The sequence below is a fragment of the Tachyglossus aculeatus genome, chromosome 23 (assembly GCF_015852505.1).
Source record: "Tachyglossus aculeatus isolate mTacAcu1 chromosome 23, mTacAcu1.pri, whole genome shotgun sequence".
In the NCBI taxonomy this organism is placed as follows: Eukaryota; Metazoa; Chordata; class Mammalia; order Monotremata; family Tachyglossidae; genus Tachyglossus; species Tachyglossus aculeatus.
In genome coordinates, this window is record NC_052088.1 from 31,812,589 (window position 1) to 31,837,490 (window position 24,902).

Below are 24,902 nucleotides of genomic sequence, written 5' to 3' on the forward strand. Positions count from 1 at the left end.
AGCTGTGGCTGGTAGAATGGAAGTCTCTTCAAAGACAAAAATTGATCCCCTTGATGCGCTGTTGTATTCGGATTTTATTTTGGTTAAGGTTTAGGTGTGTCACGGCTTTGCGACCATTTTCTGTGGCATAGAAGAAGGGTGGGTTTTTCCCCATCCCCACCCCCTCTTCAGCTGGTGATTTACTTTGGGAAAGCATTAGTTGCCCAAAGTCACACAGCTGTAGAGTGGCGGAGTTGGGATTAGAGCCCCCCGTGAGACAACCTGATCACCTTTTGACCTCCCCAGCGCTTAGAACAGTGCTTTGCACATAGTAAGCGCTTAATAAATGCCATAAAAATCCCTCTGACCCCCAAGCCCGTGCTCTTTCCACTAAGCCACACTGCTTCTCTTGTTAATATGTTTTGTCTTGTTTTGTTTTGTTCTCTGTCTCCCCCTTCTAGACTGTGAGCCCACTGTTGGGTAGGGACCGTCTCTATATGTTGCCAACTTGTACTTTCCAAGCGCATAGTACAGTGCTCTGCACACAGTAAGCGCTCAATAAATACGATTGATTGATTGTATCAACCCCAGTGCTTAGAACAGTGCTTGGCACCTAGTAAGCGCTTAAATACCATCATTATTATTATTATTACGCTCCTCCCCGCCCCACAGCACGTTTGTATATATGTACATACTTTATAATTATAATTCTGTTAATTTTTGCTGATTATGTGTTTATAACTATAATTCTATTTATTTATAATGATGCTACTGATGCCTGTTTACTTGTTTTAGTGTCTGTCTCCCCCCTTCTAGACTATGAGCCCAGTGTGGACAGGGATGGTCTCTATTTGTTGCAGAATTGTACTTCCCAAGCACTTAGTACAGTGCTCTGCACACAGTAAGTGCTCAATAACTATGATTGAATGAATTAGTCCGATTGAGAGAAGAAGCACTTCTGGTTGCTAAAAGCGAAGTCCTCTTTGAACTCCACTTGCTCTCTAGAGGCACTTAAGCGGCCAATTTTACCTGGACGACATCCTGTCAGCCAGCTCTGCTTGGCTCCCAGGCTTATGAAGGAAATCATCCCGTTTCCCCCGACACAGGAAAAAGGCCCTTTATGCCTCTCCACGGCTCAGAGTCAGTCCAGTACGTGGTTCGAGATGGCTTTCGGTAAGCTGCCTTCGGGAGCTGCCGTTGAACCCGTACTCTTCAACCTGTATTGTTGCGACTTGGAAATGGCATGTTTCCTGTGTTTCTTGGTGGGTGGAGTGCCTCGGAAAAATGACGCAGAGGAAATCTGCAGCGGATGAAGCCTTCAGCTCATTGGCAAGCGAGTAAATCAACTCCCACCTTACCCTTCATTGGCTCACGGGGGGCTGGAACCAGTGACTGACTCCAAGAGCAGACTTGAGAATTTTGGATGCTGGGAGCCCTTCGTATGTTTTGGATCGAAAAAGATGCAAACTTTACTCCTCCTTCCAAGGCCCCTTGGACGGTCTCTCCTTATAAATTATCTATTTCTATCATGAATTAGTTCTTTCTATTAATGTCTATCTCCCCCTCTAGACTGTAAGCTCGTGGACGGGCAATGTGTCTGTCTATTGTTATGCTGTACTCTCCCAAACTCTTAATACAGTGCTCTGTAGATAGTCAGCACTCAGTAAAAACGATTGAATGAATAATTTTCCCAAGGCCTTAGTACAGTGCTCTGCACATAGTAAGCGCTCAATTAAATATTGAATATATTAATTCAATTAATTCAATTGATTAATTAATTAAATATAAATTAAATATATTAGAAATCAATATCAATTAAATATTGATTGACTTTTAGTTTGATACAGTTAAAGACTCAAATGAATGCAGTAGAACATAGCTAGAAAGCACAGTTTTAAGGAGATACTGTAATTGCTCTCTCCCCTCCCGCCCCCATTGCTTCTTATAGTTTTTTAACCTCAGTCTTGTCTTATGCTGTCGAGTCGTCCCCGACCCCTAGTGATGCCATGGACGCCTCTCTCCCAGAACCCCCCGTCTCCACTTGCCGTCGTTCTGGTAGTGTAAGCGTAGAGTTTTCTTGGGAAGAATCCAGAAATGGTTTACCATCGCCTCCTTCCGCACACTAAACTCGAGTCTCTGCCCTCGACTCGTACCCATGCTGCTGCTGCCCAGCACAGGTGAGTTTTGACTTGTAGCAGGTGGCCTTCCACCGGCTAGCCACTGCCCAAGCTAGGAATGGAATGGGTAGGCCTCTGCTTTGCCGAGACTGGTCGAGTCTGTGAGCCCACTGTTGGGTAGGGACTGTCTCTATATGTTGCCAACTTGTACTTCCCAAGCGCTTAGTACAGTGATCTGCACACAGTAAGCGCTCAATAAATACGATTGATTGATTGAGTCGTGGAAACTCTCTAGGTGCCATCCTGGGAGGGGCACATTGGTGCCAGCGTAGAAATAATAGTATTGAGGGGGCCAGTCATGGCTCAGTGGAAAAAGCACAGGCTTTGGAGTTCAAAGTCATGGGTTCAAGTCCCGGCTCCGCCAATTGCCAGCTGTGTGACTTCGGGCAAGTCACTTCACTTCTCTGGGCCTCAGTTCCCTCATCTGTAAAATGGGGATTAAGACTGTGAACCCCCTGTGGGACAACCTGATCACCTTGTAACCTTCTCAGCGCTTAGAACAGTGCTTTGCACATAGTAAGCGCTTAATAAATGCCATTATTATTATTATTATTACGGTACATACCAACTAGTTCATGTTTTAAGAGTAACTGCTCACACCACTCCCAACTAATAAAATGTCAAAAGCAGTGCTTACTGAGTCGGTTCTCTAGGCTCAGTTAAGGTTTTTTTTTTCCCTCCCCCCCACATATGTGCACAGTGTGGTTCCTCATCAAGGTATTTACGTGTAAAACTGAATAAAGACTTACATCTGTTTTGGTTTTTCAAGTAGTTGAGCACTGGGGCCATCTCTGGTAAGGTTAGTGGATCAATCACAGTGTGTCAGTGTTCTGGAGTGAACGGAGAGAAATTAAAAATAACACCCAAAAGGAGAACTCATTTTTCCCCGTCTAACCTTCCATCCCCCACACATTTTTCCTCTCTCCCAACCCCCTCCCCCCACGGTTAGTAATTTCATTCAGTAATGGGATTTTGTTCTAAAATCTGGTGCTCTGTAAATCCCTAAGGAGTAGGGACCATTATCCTCATATGAAGAAACAGCAGTTCAGATGTCGATAACACCCTACGCTTGGTAGTGTGCAGGCAAGTAACTTGAAAATGATTTAAAAAACAAAAAAGTCCCAACCATCCAGATGAGAGTCCAGTTTGGTAGTATGTAAGCTATTCTTACATGCCTCAAGTGAGCCATAATCACCGAGGTATCACTGGATGTGGGTGGCCTGGTTATTGATACCTTAGTGAATTATTGGCCTTGTGAATGCAGCCTGGTTATTGATACATTAGGGAATTATTGGCCACTGGACAAGTGTTCACAAGTGGAGAGAGTGCTGCTGGCTGGAATTAGAACCAACTTGTACTTCCCAAGCGCTTAGTACAGTGCTCTGCACACAGTAAGCACTTAATAAATACAACTGAATGAATGAATGAATGAACCCAGTTCTTCTGGTTGTGGAATTAGGTGTCTTCCCATCTAAGACGTGCTGTGAGGTGCTTTTATTTCCTCTTTTTTTGCCATTTCTGAGTGGCTTTTATCCCTGCACTGTCCTCCACTGGGGTGGGGGGTGGGGGTGGTGAGTGTGTGTGTGTGTGTTTGCTTTAAATGTTGTTGCATAGCAGCTATATATAATGCTTCTTTACTCCTACAAAAAAATCCTGGGGCTTCTCAGGTGCAAGTGTGAACAAGAAAACAGACCGAGATGAGGGGGAGGGAGGGAGGGCAGTTGAGACAAATGAACCCCGAGAAGTCCTGCCCCAGCCAAACCAGACTGGAGGAGGAGGAGAGAGCAGGACTGGGGAGGAGGCGGGGAAGAGCTGGAGCAAAAAGTCTCCTGCCAGGCCCAGCTCCTCCCAGCCATTTGAAGCAGTCCCTTTTTAATATGTGATTTTATCAAATCTTGTAAGGCCAGTTTGGGGACACAACCTTGCTTGAGAGCTAGTGTGAGGTTTAGGGTAAATAACATTTGGGCGTGGGGGGGGGGGAGTGTGTGTGTGTGTGTGTGTGTGTGTGAATGATAGCCAGTGCTCTCCTTCTTCCTGGAGCCTAGTAATTAACCAAGTGGGTTGATAGCATAACTATGTCAGCTCTGGAAGGCTTTCTTTTTTATACAAATGTTTATTGAATAGGGCACTGCCTTTCAATTAATCAATGGCATTGATTAAGCAGTTTTTTGTTGGGGTTTTTTTGGTATTTGCTAAGCACTTACTATGTGTCGGGCACTGTACTCAGCACTGGGGTAGATCCAAGATCATTTGAGTAGACATAGGTCCCTATCCCACGTAGAGCTCACAGTCTTAGTCCCCATTTTACAGGTGAGGTAACTGAGGCCCAGAGAAGTGAAGTTACTTGTCCAAGGTCCCACAGGAAAGGGGCTGAGCTGGAATTAGAACCCAGGTCCTTCTGATTCCCAGGCCCGTTTGCTGTGTGCAGAGCGCTGTACTAAGCACTTGGGAGAGCCCCATACAACAGAGTTGGTAGACCGATTCCCTAACGGGAAGCACATTTCTTGTCTGGGACATAGTAATGCCCTTGGCTTCATCAGCAAATAGAAATTTATATTCATACCGGACTGCTAACAGAGAAGTGAAAAGAGCGCAACAGAGCACCAGACAGCATTTTGACTCTGTTAGAAAATACCACATGGAAGGAAACTCCCAACAACTAAATCGGACTTTATCGTCATTTTAGGCATCAACCCAAAGGACTGTTCAAGGAGTTGGCATCCAGGGCTCAAAGTCATTGTTTCTCCCCACCTCTTCTTTGGCAGGATAGCCAACTTGCCAGCTCTACCTCTCTCGTTATCTTCTTCCCCCCTCTTCTTGGGCAGGATAGGCTGCCGCATCCCTCGGAAAACCAGTGGTGAAGCCAAGATGCAGCCCCACCTCTTGCCCTCTCCTGCAGGAGGACTAGAAGGGGAGAAGGTGGGGGTGGAGGAGGGGGAAACCCCATGAGCAAGAGCTGCTCACCCCCTTAACCACCCGCCTCACCCCTGCGTGGTAGGCCCAAGCAGCCCAGAGGGTTATTGCCTGGACGGGGGCCGGAGTTCTCCAGCTGCTGAGACGCCAACCCCATAGGACCACCCAGCCGCCACGCCACCCCTCAGCCAGGCTTCCACCGGCCATGAGCGCGGCCCGCGCCACAATTGGATGGCCTCGTGGGGGTCTCGCCTCAGCGGCTGGGGGACCCCAGCCCCCGTTGAGTCCCCATTAGGCTGGGTCTGGCTGAGGTGGGGTCAGTGGGTATTGGTGCCAGAGGGACCACATGCCCCTGGCCCCCAAGTCCAGCGAGGAAGAGGGAAGCGGTGGGCACTCGTGTGTATATGTACATACTTATTATTCTATTTATTTTATTAATGTGTATATGTCTATAATTCTATTTATTTATATTCATGCTATCGGTGCCTCTCTACTTGTTTTGTTTTATTGCCTGCCTCCCCCCTTCTAGACCGTTAGCTCGTTGTTGAGTGGGGATTGTCTCTTTGTTGCCAAATTGTACTTTTCAAGCACTTAGCACAGTGCTCTGCACACAGTAAGCGCTCAGTAAATATGATTGAGTGAATGAATGAAAGGCTCAGCCAGCCTGGGGAAGACTTCGCCCATGTTCGCCCTTCATTCATCCCCTCTCCCGGCCACGCCGCACTTATGTCCCTGTCTGTCATTTTATTTATTTCTATTCATGTCCATCTCCCTCTAGACTGTAAGCTCCTTGTGGGCAGGGACTGTGTCTTTTATATTGTTCTATTGTCCTCTCCCAAGCTCTGCCCACAGTAAGCGCTCAGTAACTACTATGCTCTGCCCACAGTAAGCGCTCAGTAAATACGTCTGACTGACTCTGCCTCTCTTCCCTCTTTCTCTCCCCTTCCCCTTCTCTTTCCCCCTCTTTTCTTGCTCTGCCCCTGATGGCCCCACCCCGCAAGTTTGCCTCCCACCCCCTCCTCAAAATGCAAAGTTGGCATCCCTGAATTCCACTCATCCCATGGGGTCCCCTTTAAATATAGATTCTGGGAATGGAGCCAGGTGGATGGAAATAGCTGGAGGGCAAATTTCTTGCCTTGGAGAAGGCCTCACCTGAGTCTGGGCCCATGTTTTTTTTTTTTTTCTTTTAAATGGTATTTTTTAAGTACTTACTATATGCCAGGCGCTATACTAAGTGCCGGGGTAGATGATGATAATAATAATAATAATAATAATAATAATGGCATTTGTTAAGCACTTACTATGTGTGAAGCACTGTTCTAAGTGCTGGGGAGGAGGATACAAGGTGATCAGGCTGTCCCACGTGGGGCTCGCAGTCTTAATCCCCATTTTACAGCTGAGGTAACTGAGGCCCAGAGAAGTTAAGTGACTTGCCCAAAGTCAGCTGACAAGTGGCGGAGCTGGGATTAGAACCCATGACCTCTGGCTCCCAAGCCAATGCTCTTTCCACTGAGCCACGCTGCTTCTCTGGTACAATTTAGTCAGGTTGGAAACAGTCCATGTCCCACATGGGGCTCACAGTCTTATATCCCCATTTCACAGAGGAGGTAACTGAGGCACAGAGAAGTGACTTGCCCAAGACCCCATAGCAGACAAGTGGCAGAGTCAGGGTTAGAACCCAGGTCCTTCTGACTCACAGTCCCATGCTCTGTCTATAAGATCACGCTGCTTCTCTTTCTCAATTCACTGCTGAATTGAGCAGTTAGATTTATGGGGGCTCTTACTTGTTCCAATCTTTATCACTTTGGGACCCAACTGAACAGAAGCAGAGGCTTCTTCATCCTTTTATGTCAACTAGCTTTTGTCCAGATTTACCTCCTGATGATGGTGATAATTGTAGTATTTCTTAAACGCTTACTATGTGTCAAGTACCGTACTAAGAACTGGTGGAGCTACAAGATCATCAGGCCCCACATGGGACTCACAGTCTGAGTAAGAGGGAAAACAGGTACTGAATCCCTATTTTGCAGACGAGGGAACTGAGACCCAGAAAAGTGAAGTGACTTACCCAAGGTCACACAGCAGACAAGTGGTGGAGCTGAGATCAGAACCCAGGTCCCCTTACTCCTAGGCCTGTGCTGTTTCCATATGGCCACACTGCTTCTCCAAAAATGCATTGTTTGGAAATACACTTTGCCTAGCCTAGAACATAATTATATCCATTTTAAGAAGGGAAGTGGAGTGAACAAAGGCCCTTCCGAGGGTGTGTGTTGGCTTTTAAAAATCTTTTTATAAAACCCTCTTCTTTAGCTAAGCCAAGGAATTGTTCAGTCTTTTCAGGCCAAGCTCAGTTTAATTCAGTTTTTCCTGTTGCTAATTGTTGCCAGTTTCTTAATTTGAGACTGGGTCTGATTGGCTAAGCACTTTTTTAAACGACACCTTTTTTCAGAAACGCCAGCTATTGAAACATTCGGGGTTTCAGCGTTTCTGGATTTAAATTGGCAGTATCTTTTTTTTTTCCCCCCCTCCTATTTAGGTTCCATTTTCTTCCTTACTTTTGGAATGGGAGGTTGTTGGTTTTTTTCCTTAGAAGTCGCATCCGCTTGCTGCCGACCCCTCGCCCACATCTTGTCTCTGGCTTGGAAAGTTCTCCCTCTTCAAATCTGACAGACAGTTACTCCACACACACACACCCCACACTCCCCCCAACACTTTAAAGTCTTATTGAAGGTGCATCTCCTCCAGGAGGCCTTCCCTGACTAAGCTCCCCTTTCCTCTTCTCCCACTCCCTTTCCGTGTTGCCCTGACTTGCTTCCTCTGTTCTTCCCCACTCCCAACCCCATGCCACATATGTGCATATCTGTAATTTATTTTTTTATGTTAATGTCTGCCGCCCCACCACCCTCTAGACCGTAAGCTCATTGTGGGCAAGGAATGTGTCTGTTTATTGTGGTATTGTTCTCTCCCAAGCTCTTAGTTCAATGCTCTTCACACAGTAAGTGCTCAACAAATACAATTGAACGAATGAATGAGCTGATTATGGTTTCTGATGCTCTTTATATGGCCTTGGGCAAGTCACTTCACTTCTCTGTGACTCAGTTCCCTCATCTGTAAAATGGGGACTAAGAGTGTGAGCCCCACATGGGACAGGGACTGTGTCCAATCCGATTTGCTTGTATCCACCCCAGTGCTTAGTAAATTGCCCGGCACATAGCACTTAACAAATACCATCACTGTTATTTTCATTCAGAATATCCCCTGACTCACTTTTAACTGAGCATCTCGTCTTCTAGCCTGTGAGCCCGTTGTTGGGTAGGGGCCGTCTCTATATGTTGCCAACTTGTACTTCCCAAGCGTTAGTACAGTGCTCTGCATACCGTAAGTGCTCAATAAATACGATTGATTGAATGAATGAATTACCAAGTTCACCGTGCTAATGAAGCTGCTGCTAGTGAGTCACTCAGTCATATTTACTGAGCACTTATGGTGTGCAGAGCTCTGTACTAAGCACTGGGGAGCGTGTAATAGAACGATAAGCGGACACATTTACTCCCTACAGTGAGCTTACACCAGAGCAGTCAAAAGCCGCCCCTGCAGTCTTTGGCTCTTGAACTTCTGCTTCTCTGATTAAGTGCAGTGGGCCGGGGTGCATTCTGTTGCCGAATTGTACTTTCCAAGTGCTTAGTACAGTGCTCTGCACACAGTAAGTGCTCAATAAATATGACTGAATGAATTCCCCACTGTAGGATGGAGAACCCACCCAGTATTAAAAGATATAGTTCACATATACTTGGCAGTCCTCCTGGGCAGACCTGCAGCTCTGTGCCCAAAGAAGCCAGAGTAGAGCATTTGCTTCTGGATTGTAGCGTTTGGTGGACTGGCTTCTCTGGGGAAGGACAGAAGCAGCTGTTGCAGAGAAGGGCTGGAAGGAATTGAATGTAACTTGACAACGGTTGGCACTGCTGACATGGGTATTTCTCAGGGCGGGTGGTGGTTAGCAGCAGGTAATAATAATAATGATGGCATTTATTAAGTACTTACTATGTGCAAAACACTGTTCTAAGCACTGGGGAGGTTACAAGGTGATCAGGTTGCTTCACAATCTTAATCCCCATTACAGATGAGGTAACTGAGGCACAGAGAAGTTAAGTGACTTGCCCAAAGTCAACAAGATGACAATTGGAGGAGCCGGGATTTGAACCCCTGAACTCTGACTCCAAAGCCTGGGCTCTTTCCACTGAGCCATGCTGACTTTTGGCCTTTTATATATGAATAAAAATGAAACCAAACAAGTTTTTGTTAAGTGCTTACTAGGTGCCAGGCACAGTACTAAGCACCAGGGTCGCTACAAGAGAATCAGGTTGGATACCGTCCCGGTCCCACATGGGGCTCACAGCCTTAATCCCCATTTTACAGGTGAGGGAACCGAGGCCTAGTGAAGTGACTTGTCTTCCAGGTTCTTCCAGACTTCCAGGACTGTGCTCTAGCAACGAGGCCACGGCTGCTTCTCCTTTGCCCCTAAAGACTACCGATCTCTGACCCAAGACTCTCTCCCTCTGGACACCACTTGTCTGTTTTTCCTGATCCTCAGCACTTTCTTCAACCTGCCTTTTATTAGAACTTGCGATTAGCGGCCTAGAGAATAAATGGCAAGGCGTTCTATGGCACCGCTCGCTCCCTTCCTTTTGTGTTTTAGAAATCCCCTATTGTAAAAGTGAATCCCAGTCTTCTCCAACGCAGAGAATTCATTGTTTCCCTTAAGGGTTACAAAAACTGGAACTACCTATTGGGTAGGAGGAAGAAGCCTCTAGGCTGTAAACTCCTTGTGGGCAGGGAATGTGTCTGTTGTATTGTTATATTGTACTCTCCCAAGCACTTAGTACAGTGCTGTGCACACACTAAGAGCACAATAAATATGACTGATTAATTGACTGATTGAAGAAGTCGTTCTTTGGTCTAAGGAGGGTAAGGAAGGGGGTTTTACTCTAAAGGCAACTTGGAATCAGTAAGATGATGTAACATATTGATTAGGTATATGGAACAGGCCACCAGCTCCATTGACTACTAGTAGTATGTAGTCGGGATGTTAGAGTATCTTAAGTACAGTACAGCAGTTGATAAACCTGTTCCCTGCCCACGGCAACTTACGGTCTGGAGAGCATCGGGGCTTCTGAACTGCAGTTCTGTGTTAATCAGGGATGCTGGCCTCATCTTCCTAATAATAATGGTAATAATAATAATGGGTAGGGACTGTCTCTATATGTTGCCAACTTGTACTTCCCAAGCGCTTAGTACAGTGCTCTGCATGCAGTAAGCACTCAATAAATACAATTGATGATGATGATGATGATATTTAGGGTGTTGGTTAAGCACATGGTGCATGACAAGCACTGTTCTAAGCGCTGGGGTAGGTATAAAGTAATCAGGTTGGTCGCGGTAATTTGGGCTCGTCGGTTTCTCCAGTTGCATTGTGGTCTCCAGGGTTGCTGGAAGCTGGGAGATTTGCAGCCCTCAGACAGCAGTAGCTACTGCAAAAATGTTGCAGCTACAGTCCTGTGGTCTCCTTGGTCCAGAACAGTCCTAAACGGGCATTTGTGGGGAATGTCTCAATTTGCCTGGACTTGTCTTTCCCCTGACTCAGCCTGCCTCCAATCAGTCAATCAGTCGATCAGATTTAGTGTGTGTAGAGCACTGTACCAAGCCCCTGGGAGAATACAGTCCAACGGAGTTGGCAGACACCTTCCCTAAAGATTGGGAAACCTATACCCTAGAGTGAATAAGCCACATGCTGCTGCCTTATTCATTTTTAATCGTATCATTGTTATTGTCATTGTCATCATCATTGTTAATGATATTATCATTGTTATTGTATTAAGCTCTTGCTATGTGCCAAGCACTGTACTAAGCCCTAGGATAGATGCAAGAATCAGATCAGACGCAGCCCTGGCCCCACACAGGCCTCATGGGCTAAGTCGGAGGGAGAGCAGGTTTTGAATCCCCGTTTTACAGATGAGGAAACTGTGGTATGGAGCATTTAAGTGACTTGCCCAAGGTCACACAGCCAGCAATTGGCTAAGCTGGGGTTAGAACCCAGGTTCTCCTCCACCCAGGCCCCTGCTGTTTCCACTCTGTCACACTGGCTTCCTTCGTCTAGTGCTGCCGTTTGCAGAACTTAACTGTTAAGGGAAGACTGATGAGTTCAAAGTACAGTATTTGAACCATAAAATGTGTGCCACCATGTTCAGACTTTAAACTTTAGCAATACGAGTGTTCATCTCATTTCCCCATCCTTTTAAAATTGGTTTGATCAATTTTTGCTTTCTTGTAGTCCAGTTTCACTTGAGAAGAAAACCTGGGAGTAACTTCAAATGTCCACATTTGATGACGATATTAAGCACTTACTATGTGCCAAGCATTGTGCTAAGGACTGGTGTAGATACGGGAGAATCAGATGGGGCACGGTCCCGTCCCGCATGAGGCTCACATAGAGGGTGGGAGAACAAGTATTTCATCCCCATTTTACAGGTGATGAAGTTGTGACCCAGAGAGGTGAACTGACTTGCCCAAGGTCATACAAGAGGCTAGAGGCAGAGGTGGGACTAGAGCCCAAGTCTAGTCAGGTGAGCTTCCCGCCAGGCCCCACTGCCTCCCAACATTTCCCAACCATTAGGGATTTTTCTGTAGCCTCGAGGAGCTGAAAGGGATCTCAGATGACCATCCAAGCCATCCCCCTGCCTTGAGGCAGGGGAAGGCCTGAACTCTTCAGGCCAGGTGATCTATCCCGGATTGCTGAGAATTTCCCTTGAGGGGGGCTTTCTGCCAACTCTCTGACATTATCCAGTGGGCTTTGTTTTCAGTCCACACCGTTGTGAACTGCGAACGTATCCTAAGCATAATAGGATGCTATTTTTTGAATCCAAATTTCGCCCTTTGGGGCAAATTAGCCTCATGGGTTAGGCCAGCATCTTTTCTGTGGGGATGGGGAGAGGGGAGAACGATTAGAGGCACAAGGAGAGAGGCGTATAGTACACTCTTCCCCTGCTAGAAGCCGTTGCTGACTAGTGACTCTCCGGCTCAGATTCATCACTCTTTGTACCTTTCCCCAGCCTGTAACGTCCCTCCTTCTCAGCTCTTCCAAATCCCATCACTCCCCTTCTCTCTCCTGTGACTCATCCCTGACTTTCCCGGGTGCACCATGGCCATAGACATTTAAAGTACATCTGTGAATATATTTTAGTCTCTTGTGCTTATCGCTTGTATCTGTTCTAGTGCAGGATGCCGACTGTAAATTTAGCAATATACCTTCACTTATCTCCACCACTAAAACTGTAAAGTCATCAGATGGAGGAATTACAGCTCACAGTTTACCAAGCACCTAGTAGGACGCTTGTTCTTCCATGCTCTTAGCGAGGCTCATGTGGCACGGGACTGCATCCGATCTCATTCTCTTGAAGAAGCAGTGTTGCCTAGTGGATAGAGCCCGGCCCTGGGCGTCAGAAGGAACTGGGTTCTAATCCCGGCTCCGCCACTTGACTGCTGGGTGACCTTGGTCAAGTCACTTCGCTTCTTCTTGCCTCAGTTCCCTTGTCTGTGAAATAGGGATTAAGACTGTGAGCCCCATTTGGGGCAGGGATATGTCCAACCTGATTAGCTTGCGTCTACCCCAGGGCTTAGAACAGTGCTTGGCACACAGTAAGTGCTTAACAAATGCCATCCTTATTATTTTAGATTGTGAGTTCCCAGGGGCCTAATTCTTTCCCAGTGCTTAGTACAGTGCTCTGCACACAGTAAGCATGTAATATATACTGTTACAACTACTTCTTGAAAAGCAGCGTGGCTCAGTGGAAAGAGCCACTCCCAAGCGTGGCTTGGGAGTCAGAGGTCATGGGTTCTAATCCCAGCTCCGCCACTTGTCAGCTGGGTGACTTTGGGCAAGTCACTTCTCTGTGCCTCAGTTAACCTCATCTGTAAAATGGGGATTAAGACTGTGAGCCCCATAAGGGACAACCTGATTACCTTGTATCCCCCCAGTGCTTAGAACAGTGCTTGGCACATAGTAAGGGCTTAACAAATGCCATCATTATTATTATTATTTTACAGATAAGGGAATTGAGACACAGAGAAGTGAAGTGATACAGCAGGCATGTGATGGAGCCAGGATCAGAACCCACATCCTCTGATTCCCAGGCCCATGCTATTTCCATTAGGCCATGCTGCTTCCCGCTGCCCTGTGTTCCCAGTGACGGGCAAAAAATGCAGGGACTTGGAGTTCCAGTTGCTGTTTTCTCTGTGTAACTTAGTGATTTTTCCCCACTACTATTCTCAGGGAGCTATAACAAGGGGTATGAAATCGGAGGACCTGAAAGTGTTTTTAAAACTGTAAGCTCATTGTGGGCAGGGACTCTGTTATATTGTTATATTGTACTCTCCCAAGTCCTTCGTACAGTCCTCTGCAAAGTAAGCGCTCAATAAATACGACTGACTGTAAATACTAAATGCTTTCAGTTTTCAAGGTAATTAGTTTTGAAGGTTTAAATTTCTGGATTTCTTGTTTTTTTTCTTCCTTCTCATTCACCTGTGATTGATTCTCCACCCTGAAAGCCAAAAGTAGAATACTGGCTATGGGCAGGGAAGGTGTCTGCTAATTCCATTGTATCGCGCTCTTTCAAGTGCTTAGTACAGTGCTCTGCATATAGTAAGCGCTCTATAAATACAACTGATTGTGTAAAGAGGGTTGGTGAAAGATACTGGAAACATTTAGTGGGCAAAACATTGCATTTTGTTTAGCCATCGTTTATTCTCAGATGCAGTACGCCGAGGACTCTGTATTGTTGTGGGCAGGAACGTGTCTACCAAGTCTGTTTTTACTTTATTTATTTTTTATGGCATTTGTGCAGCCCTTACTATGTTCCAGGCACGGTACTAAGCATTATTGTTGCCTCCCAAGCACTTCAGTACAGTACTCTGTACACAGCAAGCGCTCAATAAGTAGAACTGATGGACTGATTCATTCAATTCATTCAGTCGTATTTATTGAGCCCTTACTGTGTGCAGAGCACTGTACCAAGCCAGACTGCCTCCCAGGATTTGAGGAACAGAAGCCCCATTTCCTCCTGTCAAGCTGCTTATTCAGCTCAGAGAGGCCCCCCTGTTTCTTGGGAGTCCCCAGCAAGCAAATTGACATGTGTCACTGGGCATAGGCCGTCAGGCCTACTTTGGTCAACAGGGATCGAGGCCTCTTGGGACTGTCTCGTTAGCCTACGGGCCAGTTCAGCTCTGAAAATAGCCATCAGATTTTTTTCCCTTCGGCTGATACAGAAGAAGCTGGGCAATACTGTAATCTCTTTGGGTGTCCGCAACGCCGCAGTAAATAATGGAAAATGCAAGTTTGCACTCACAAGGCTTATTACTGTGACGTACTTGGAGATTTGATTACATAGTTTCCCATGGTATTTGTTAAAAAGCTTACTATAATCTATCTCCAGTTTTTCAAAGGCACAATCGGGTCCACACATTTTCTTTAAAAAAATAATCAACTTCATTAATTTCTCATATAATCTGTGTGTGTGTGTGTGTGTGTGTGTGTGTGTGTGTGTGTGTGTGTGTGTGTGTAGCTAAATGGGAGTTGAACCCTGATCAGTTCCAATTGCAAGTAGAGACATCTCTGCATTTGACTTTTTCAGGCACAGAACAAATTCCCAACATGTAAACTTAATAGTGTTTTGGGTTTGTTTGTTTTTTTTAAAAAACGAACAACTTGGGGGAACATAGAATGGGTTTCTTTTTACCATCTGTTGACTTTGTTTAACGAAAAAAAAATTCCTTTTTGTTCAGAAATAACCTGTAGCCAATGATTAGCAGAAGGATTTTCATATGCAGGAAAGAATCTGTGACACCTGTTTCCAAAGAAAGCAAGAAAAATATTGAGTGGTTTGAGTGGTTTCTCTCCCCCCACTCCCACCCCCCAAAAGATGTACTTTGTCTAAACTATATTGGTCACCAAATAAAGAGCCATCATATTTGGAATGAAAAGCAGTTTCTAAAAACTTCCCAGGTAACACCTAGAGTATTGGAGAACTGAAAAAATAAAATGTTTACTTTTAACCCTGGGCTGCTAAAAAAAGGAAAATGAAAGGGTTTACTGAGTCAAATTTCAAGTCACTCTAGTTTCGCTTGTCAGTACTAAAAGTGCATTTTATATGCATACTTAGAACTGTAATTTAGATTTGTAGCCCTCCCATAACGTCCGTTTACACTACGTGTTTTAGACTGCTCTTTGGGCATTAGGGAGCATTCTTCTGACAGTCTGCATCTGGAAGAAGCCCAACATGATAAGAAATGGTTGGGCTCAGGTGCATAGTTCTATCTACCACGCATTTAGTACAGTGTCTGGCACTATAGTAAGTACCTAACAAACACCATTATTGTTATTATGGCATCAGTAAAGTGTATGCACTACAGCACAAGTTTACTTTCAGACACGGGGTAATTCAATCACCTGGCCGCCACATCATCGGAAAACTGACCGACGGGAAGTAATTTTACTTTGCGCTCGGGAAGTAAAATAAGCCCAATCCTTGGGTCACCTTCTAACCCAACACAGTTAGCTGTAGAAAGTAATGATGGTATTTAAGTGCTTACTATGTATCAATTGTTCTAAGCGCTGGGGTAGGTACAATCTAATCACTTTGGACACAGTCCCTGTCCGACACGGGGCTCACAGTCTCAATCTCCGTTTTGTAACCGAGTCCCAGAGAAGTGAAGTGACACATCCAAGGTCACACAGCAGACAAGTGGCAGAGCCAGGATTGGAAGCCAGGTCCTTCTGACTCGCAGGCCGGGGCTCTAGCCATTAGGCCGCACTGCTTCCTACTAGGCCACGCTGCCTCTGGCCCGCCCAGAGTCCCCATTGAGGTTGGGAAGGGGCCACAGGGCGGCTAGCAGATATGAACTTGGGCCACACCGGGGTGGCGGGCCCTGGTGTCAGAGCCATTCATGTGTGAGAATTTCCCACGACGTAAGTTTTATCCCAAACGACCAGCACGCCCCTCGGCTGCTTAGGGGTTCATCTCATCTGCCTTACTGCCCACCCCTCTCCCACATCCCTTTGTAGCTGACAGATGAGCACTCTTTCCACCTTCAAAGCTTTATTCAAACCACATGTCCATCAGTTGTATTTACTGACCAGTTACTGCGTGCAGAGCAATGGACTAAGCGCTGGGGAGAGTGCAAATGGAAGCAGCGTGGCTCAGTGGCAAGAGCCTGGGCTTTGGAGTCAGAGGTCATGGGTTCAAATCCTCGCTCCGCCAACTGTCAGCTGTGTGACTTTGGGCAAGTCACTTCACTTCTCTGGGCCTCAGTTACTTCATCTGGAAAATGAGGATTAAGATTGTGAGCCCCCCGTGGGACAACCTGATCACCTTGTATCCCCCCAGCGCTTAGAACAGTGCTTTGCACATAGTAAGCGCTTAACAAATACCATCATTATTATAGGAGAAGCAGTGTGGCTCACTGAAAAGAGCACGGGCTTTGGAGTCAGAGGTCATGGGTTCAAATTCATGCTCCACCAACTGTCAGCTGTGTGACTTTGGGCAAGTCACTTCACTTCTCTGGGCCTCAGTTCCCTCATCTGTAAAATGGGGATAAAAACTGTGAGCCCCCCGTGGGGCAACCTGATCACCTTGTAACCTCCCCAGCACTTAGAACAGTGCTTTGCACATAGTAAGCGCTTAACAAATACCATTATTGTTATTATTATTATTACAATAGAACAATGACAGAATAGGTACACACCTTCCCTGCCCAAAGCAAGCTTACAGTCTCCAAAAGACCTTCCCTGACTAAGCCCTCATTTCCCCTACACCCTTGCCCTTCTGCGTCACCCGAGTACTTAGATCTTCACTCTTTATTCCCCCCACCCTCAGCCCCACAGCACTTTTTTTACATGGCCATAATTTATATTAATGGCCATCTCCCCTGCTAGACTGTTTCCTCGTTGTGGGCAGGGAATGTGTCTGCCAACTGGGTGGTATTTGTACTCTCTCCAGAGTTTAGTACAGCACTCTGTACACACTAAGCACCCAATAAATACCATCGAGGGGACAAATTTGCCTGGGTTTGTTCGGGAGACTGAGTTCATTCTCTCTAAGTGAAACCAGGCACTACTTTTAGCGTGAGGCTCACATATCCATTTCAGACCTTGTTTCCCTCTGATATCTGAAGCTCTCAGATGGTCTTAGGGTGAGCCTGAATTTCTGGCCCGTGCAGGGTTTTTAATGCACATTGTCCTTCAGAGTTTAATATACAGCTATTTTTGCTTTGTCAATTTGCCTCGCTTCAGCTTAGTTCCAGCCCCTACGGCTCTCTCCCTCCCTACCTCCCCAGATCATCCATCATTTCCAACAAACAAGTACTGAGAAACAATCATGTCATGTCATGACATTGTCATGTTAAGGGTGGTAACAGACCATCTATCTGGAAAGGACCAAAAATAACTAACTCAAGTGGGAACGCAACTCCATTGTTTCCTGATTGGATCTTTTCAGAGTTTCCATCATTCAGAATGAGGTTTCAGTGTATCTAAATCCTCCCTCATCATGTCTTCAAATACTTGTGGCTTTGTGTCATTTAAGCTACTTTATTTTCAGCTCCTCTAAGCAATTCCGTATCTTTCTTGTGCGGAAGACTTGTGCGGGCTGGCAGACTAAAACCGGGTTAATTTAATACGAAGCTAAACTTGAGATTTCTCTCCACGGGAAACACGAGAACTCACTGTCTGCCAAAATGATGCCTCTTTGCTTTTTGACGTATTAAAAATAAATTTTAAAAAGCCACCCATCTAGATTGATCTCTGGGTGTTGTTTCACTTAATGAAAGAGAGAGTGAGTATGAGACTGTTACTAAAATGATGGTGATTGAGATGGAGGTAATAAATTCTCCGCGCTTCACCTCTTGTCTCTCAACTGAGTTGCTCAGCAACTTGTTTTTTGTTTTTTTTTTCTTCCCTGTTTGATCTGTAGAGAAAGGCCCGAAAGTGTTAGCTCGCTTAGATGTCCAATGTGATAAGTCACGTAAATTTGATCTGGGGCTATTCTTTCAGTCTTGATGAAAAATTGTACAAAGAATATGCGACCTGGAAGAAAATACAACTTTATCATTACTCTAGATTTTTCTCCAAGATATGGAGGATATTTGTGGTTAGGCAGAGAAGCAGCGTGGCTTAGCGGATAGAGCCTGGGCCTGAAAGTCAGAAGGACCTGGCTTCTAATCCCGGCTCTGCCATTTGTCTGCTGTTTGACCTTGGGCAAGAGACTTCACTCCTCTGGGCTTCGGTTACTTCATCTGTAAAATGGGAATTAAGACTGGGAGCCCAATGTAGGACAGGGACCTTGTCCAACCCGATTTGCTTGTATCTACCCCAGCACTTAGTAAGTACAGTGCATGGTACATAGTAAGTGATTAACAAATGCCACAATTATTATTATTATAATTATTCCTTGAGGAGCTTCCATCTAAATGTCACTGAGTTCTTTGTCTTGAAGATAGCTCTCAGGCAGTTCAGTTGACTTCGGAGGCCCGTAGAGTTTGTGGGTAGGACTATAGAGCAATTGTACTTCATAGCCAGTCCACATAATAATAGTAATAACAATGATATTTAAGGGATTACTGTATACCAAGCACTGTTCTAAGCACTGGAGTAGATACAAGGTAATAAAGTTGGACACCGTCCGTGTCCCACATGGGGCTCACAGTAATAATCCCCATTTTACAGATGAGGGAACTGAGGCCCAGAGAAGGAAGTGATATACCCAAGATCATGCAGCAGACAAGTGGCAGAGCCAAAATCAGAAGCCATGACCTTCTGGCTTAGCACTATCCACAAGGTCACACTGTTCATTCTTTAATCTCTGTACCTTAATAAATTCCGTAGGGCCTTGCTTGCGTTTCTGGATGTTTTAAACTCCCAAGAGGCAGTCTCAGTCTTGTAGGGCAAAAATATTTCTGTTGTTTAAGTCGTGTGCCTTAGATGGTGGGCTAATGCCAAATGGTGATATTTCCTCATAATCAGTCGGTGGCATTTATTGAGCGATTACGGTGTGCAGGTCCCTGTACTAATTGTGAGGGAGAGTGCACTATGGCAGAATTGGTGGTCACGTTCCCTGCCCAAAGTGAAGCAGTGTGGGTCAGTGGAAAGAGCAGGGGCTTTGGAGTCAGAGGTCATGGGTTCAAATCCCAGCTCTGCCACTTGTCAGCTGTGTGACTTTGGGCAAGTCACTTCACTTCTCTGGGCCTCAGTTCCCTCATCTGTAAAATGGGGATTAAGACTGTGAGCCCCAAGTGGGACAACCTGATCACCTTGTAACCTCCCCAGCGCTTAGAACAGTGTTTTGCACATAGTAAGTACTTAATAAATGCCATCATTATTATTAAAGTGAGCTGGATGAGGAAGGCCCTTGGAACTTGTGAAAATCCTCAATTAAAAATGGAAATCTGGTTGTTCGTGGAGGATGCATTTAGGAAGCTATAGGTATGGAAAGGAGATTTCTAAGAGGTTATCCTGTTATCCAAATGTTATCCAAATGCTATCCAGACTGTTATCCAAATGGTTGAAAGGAATACTTCGAAGAAGGTGGTAGGGAAGACCAGGCAAATTCCCTTATTACTAAAGAGGGAGAAGCTTGGTTGATTTTTCACACACAACTCATTGTCCTGTAGATTATTTGGGCATTGAGTAGTTGACTGGTGATCTTATTACTCTCATTGGTCTGGGAGGTGTATACCTCTTTTTACTTTTGACTGTTCTGATTAAATCTACCCCGGCACTTAGAACAGTGCCTGGCACATAGTAAGCACTTAACAAATACCATAAAAAAATGCTAAAATTGATTTAGCAGCTTTACTCGTTTTATACATTGCAAAAATGCTCATAGAAAAATGAGTTGCTCCAAGAGTATTGTTTTAATGACAACATCCATCTTTGTTATTTATCAGATTGTTTTTGTGATGTTGCATCTTAAGGTAATGGCAGCGAAGCCTAAAAAATAATAGATAATCAAGTGGTGGAGAAATCTTCTTTGTGGAACGGAACTGGAAAGATGAAGACTGAGAGGACATATGATTAGAGCAGCAACATGGCTTAGTGGAAAGCGCCCGATCTTGGGAGACAGAGGTCATGGGTTCTAATCCCGGCTCTGCCACTTAACAGCTGTGGGACTTTGGGCAAGTCACTTAACTTCTCTGTGCCTCAGTTATCTCTTCTGTAAAATGGGGATTAAGATTGTGAGTCCCATGTGGGACAACCTAATTACCTTGTATCTACCCCAGCGCTTAGAACTGTGCTCAGCACATAGTAAGCGCTTAACAAATACCATCATTATTATTACTATATGATTGAATTTTACAAACTCATGAAGGTTGTGGAGATGGAGACATGGAATTGTTCACCGAGTCTCAAAATACCAGCGTATGCGGGAGCTTATTGAAGTTCAAAGACGATAGGTTTGAAACAAACAAAAGGAAACACTTCTTCACATAGCAGGTGGTTGGCATATGGGATTCATTACCACAGGAAACTAGGCAGGACAAATATATCAGAGACGCAGAATGGCGTAGTGGATAGAGCATGGGCCTCTGAGTCACAAGGTCATGGGTTTGAATCCCGGCTCTGCCACATGCGTGCTGTGTGACCTTGGGTAAGTCACTTTACTTCTCTGTGTCCGTTACCTCATCTGTTAAAAGGGGTTGAGGCTGCGAGCCCCACATGGGACAGGGATTGTGTCCAACCTGATTTGCTCATTTCCTCTGTAGCACTTAGTACTGTGCTTGGCACATAATGCTTAACAAATACTGCGATTATTATTATTATTACAAGAAGGGTTTGCATAAATCCATAAATGAATTAAAAGTCCAGAGTGGGTTATTGGAGGGACAATTAGGGGTATTGGATGTAGATCCATGAGGATGGATGTCAGGGAGGAAAACTGTCCTAAAGAAGTGTTTCTCCAGATGTTCTTATACTGCTGTCAGAGACAGAGCCCTGAGCTGACCGGACCACTGATTGATCCAGTAATGGCATTTTTCATATTTCTATAAACGTTGAGAGATTAAAATACAACTATTAGAAAATGGCATCTACAACAATAATAATAATAATAATGATAGCATTTATTAAGCGCTTACTATGTGCAAAGCACTATTCTAAGTGCTGGGGAGGTAACAAGGTGATCAGGTTGTCCCACCGGGGGCTCACAGTCTTAATCCCCATATTACAGATGAGGTAACAGGCCCAGAGAAGTTAAGTGACTTGCCCAAAGTCACACAGCTGGCAATTGGCAGAGTTGGGATTTGAACCCATGACCTCTGACTCCAAAGCCTGTGCTCTTTCCATTGAGCCACGCTGCTTCTCTATCTTATCTATTAAGCGTAGGCACAAACGACCAACACTGAAGTAGCCATGTGAATTTCAACTTCAGTGGACTGGGTGGTGAGAAGCAGTCTGGTGTCCGTTGCCAACTTGTACTTCCCAAGCACTTTGTTCAGTGCTCTGCACACAGTAAGCGCTCAATAAATACGATTGAATGAATGAATGAATAAGTTGAGACGTGGTAAGTTTGGCGGGGAAAAATACTGTAGTTTGTCAGGAACAGACATCCTTTACCATTCGATTCTTTAGCTGAGTTGTGGTATACAGTCGTCTTTCTTCAAGGCTGGTTTGTATTTGTCAGGCATACCAAGGTCGTTAGACATACTAGATACATGTTCAAATTTCCAAAACATACTAGATGTATGAGACGGAGAGGCATCCTTTAAGTTAGAGTTCTGTGATGAAAACATAATTCTTTAGTTCTAGGATTGTCAACACTGCCCACTGCAATGTTACTCTGTCATGACCATCGTTGTCATCATCATCATCAGCGTCATCCTCATCGTTTCTGTCTGCCTCCTGATCCCTGCAATTCTTATCCTTATTGTCATCCTCCTCTTCCTCCTCATTTCCCTCTCTGACATCCTCCTCCATTTCTCTGTCCTCATCATTGGCTTCATCCTCCTGCTCATTAAACAGGCCTTGTCTTTGACAGATGCAGGCCAGGCTGTTTCAATCAGAAATATCTCTGTCTCCCATTGTATTTTATGCTTACGGGCATTATAGAAAACAACCACAATAAAGTAATGGAAAGTAACAAGTTCGGAAGGGTGGCATTCCGGACCTAAGATGCCTTTGCCTGCTCAAAGCTATGCAAAATATGTATTTTTAAAATAATACTTGTTCAGGACTTACTATGTGCGAAGCACTGTACTAGGCAAGGGGGCGGATTCAAGATAATCGAGTTAGGCATGGTCCCTGTCCCACTTAGGGCTCACAGCCGAAATAGGAGGGAGTAGGATTTAATCCTGATTTTACAGATGAGGTGATGTCTGGCCAGACATCTAAACTGTAAGCCCCTTGGGGTCAGAGGAAGTGTCTACCAACTCTGTTGTATTGTCCTCTCTCAAGCACTTCGTACAGAGCTCTGAACACAGTAAGCGCTCAATAAATGCCATTGATTGATTAACTGACTTGCCCGAGGTCACCCAACAGACTGTTGTCATAGCTGGGATTAGAACCCAGGCCTGTAGTCTTTCCACTAGACCACACTGTTTTTGGTTGTGAACAGTGGAAATTATTTAGATCAGCTGGATTAACAAATTTGATATGGATGTGAGGTAAAAAAAAAGTGTATGGTAATGTAGTGTAACAAGTAATATGCAGTACCCTCCTAATAGCATGATACATTATTTGTATCTTCATGACTTTTCTGAATGATCTTTAATTTACTCCGTTGCAATTTCCAAAACAAAAATAGTACCCAGATGTTGTTTCACTTACATGGAAAGCTGGAAACTTTTCCATTCATTTAAAAAGTGCCCAAAGCATTTTCACTTAATTTTCTTTTCCCCTCTAACGTTTCTCCTTTCCAGTTTCCTGCTGTTGAACATGAGCCTTGCCATCCCGCTGCTTTGTTTGCTGTTTCCCCATCCTTGTGTTCCTCCCCGACTCCTTCCCTTTCCAGCTCTGATGTTGATAGTTTTTTCTACCTCGGAATTTAACCTGGTGTCTCGATTTTTTTTTTCCCCCTCCTTTAAACCACCCAAAGATCAGCTAGTCCCAAAGTGTGCAAATTTAAGCCTTGAGCAGTTTTAATGTGGCTCTTCCTTTACTTCACTTTTTGAGGTTCTGCTACTTCTGCCCTTCCCTACTCCCCATTTCTGGTTGGTCTTGAAGTAGAGAGGCCAACATCCATCGGTTAATGTATTTTTGGAGAATTTGGGAGGGCAGGGATATCGACGGAGTGCATGCTTCACCATGTGACCCTGGGGACTGTGGGATGGTTGCCTTTCCCAGAAGGGAGAAAGGCACTGAGATTTGGATCTGACTAATTTTCACTTCCCTCTGAAGTGAATTGAATTTAATCCTGTGTGTCTCTTTCTTTTTTTCTCCCTTCCCCAACAGCTGGCTTGCCCTTGGGTGTTCTAAACTTGGCCAAAATAAAGCCCTATCAGAGAGGCTTTTTCTGTAGCGATGACAGCATCAACTATCCGTTCCATGACAGTACCATCACATCCACTGTCCTCTACACAGTGGGGTTCACCCTGCCTATTTCCTCTGTAAGTAATGAAATGACTCCGGAGGGAGTAATGTGTAAAAATAATTGTGCTGTTTGTTAAGCGCTTGCTATGTGCCACGTACCGTACTGAACGCTGGGGTGGATACAAGCAAATCGGGTTGGACACAGTCCCTGTTCCAATCACAGTCTCAATCCCCATTTTACAGACGAGGGAGCCGAGGCTCAGAGAAGCAGAGTGACTTGCCCGAGGTCACACAGCAGGCACGTGGTGGAGCCGGGATTAGAACCCATGACCTTCTGACTCCCGGGCCTGGGCTCTCTCCACTAGGACATGCTGCTTCTCTATTATATGTGCTACCAGTGGTGGTTAGGGTCATGATAGGGTGATGGGCATAATTTGGACTTGATTGATTATTGATTAATAATTTGGACCCTCTCTTGACCCTATGGTTTCCTCCAATTATCATCCCCATCTCCCTCCTGCCACTCCTCTTAGAATTCCTCGATTGAGTTGTCTACACACGCTACCTCTCCTTCAATTCTCTCCTTGACCCCCTCTGATCTGGCTTCTTTCCCCTTCACTCCACGGAAACCGCCCTCTCAGGTCACCAATGATCTCCTTTTTGCCAAATCCAACGGCCTCTACTCCATCCTAATCCTCTTCAACCTCTTGGCCGCCTTCTCCTGGAGACATTATCCAGCCTCGGCTTCACTGACACTGTCCTCTCCTGGTTCTTCTCCTATCTCTCTGACCACTTCTTCTGAGTCTCGTTCACAGTATCCTCCTCTGCCACCTCCTAACTGTGGGAGTCCCAGTTCTGGGTCCACGTCTATTCTCCATCTACACCCAACTCCCTTAGAGAACTCATTCACTGCCGTGGTTTCATCTGCCATCTCTTTGCGGATAATTCCCAAATCTACACCTGCAACCCTGATTTTCTCCTGCTTTCAGGACATCTCTATCTGCATGTCCCGCCAACACCTGAAACCGAACATGTCCAAAACAGACCTCCTCATCTTCCCACCCAAATCCTGTCCCCCCTCTGACTTTCCCCTCACTCTGACGGCACCTCCACCCTCTCTGTCTCGCAAGCCCATAACCTTAGCATTGTCCCCGACTCATCTCTCATTCTTTCCATCATCAGATCCCGTTGGTGCTACCTTCACGACATCGCGAAAATCGGCCCGCTCCTCTCCATCTAAACTGCTGCCATATTAATCCAAGCCC

The 24,902-nt window shown here is 45.3% G+C and overlaps 1 protein-coding gene across 3 annotated transcripts in view; it reads left to right on the forward strand.

Annotated features, from left to right (window-relative positions):
* The window catches only part of PLPP1 (phospholipid phosphatase 1), a 144,787-nt gene that overhangs the window by 19,805 nt on the left and 100,080 nt on the right, over window positions 1–24,902 (forward strand). The window contains exon 2 of one of the 3 annotated variants that reach the window (XM_038765440.1): window positions 23,560–23,714. The exons of the other annotated variants lie outside the window; for them this stretch is intronic. Coding sequence (XP_038621368.1) covers window positions 23,560–23,714 — 155 coding nt within the window. The remainder of the gene's footprint in view (window positions 1–23,559; window positions 23,715–24,902) is intronic. 3 annotated transcript variants of the gene reach the window in all.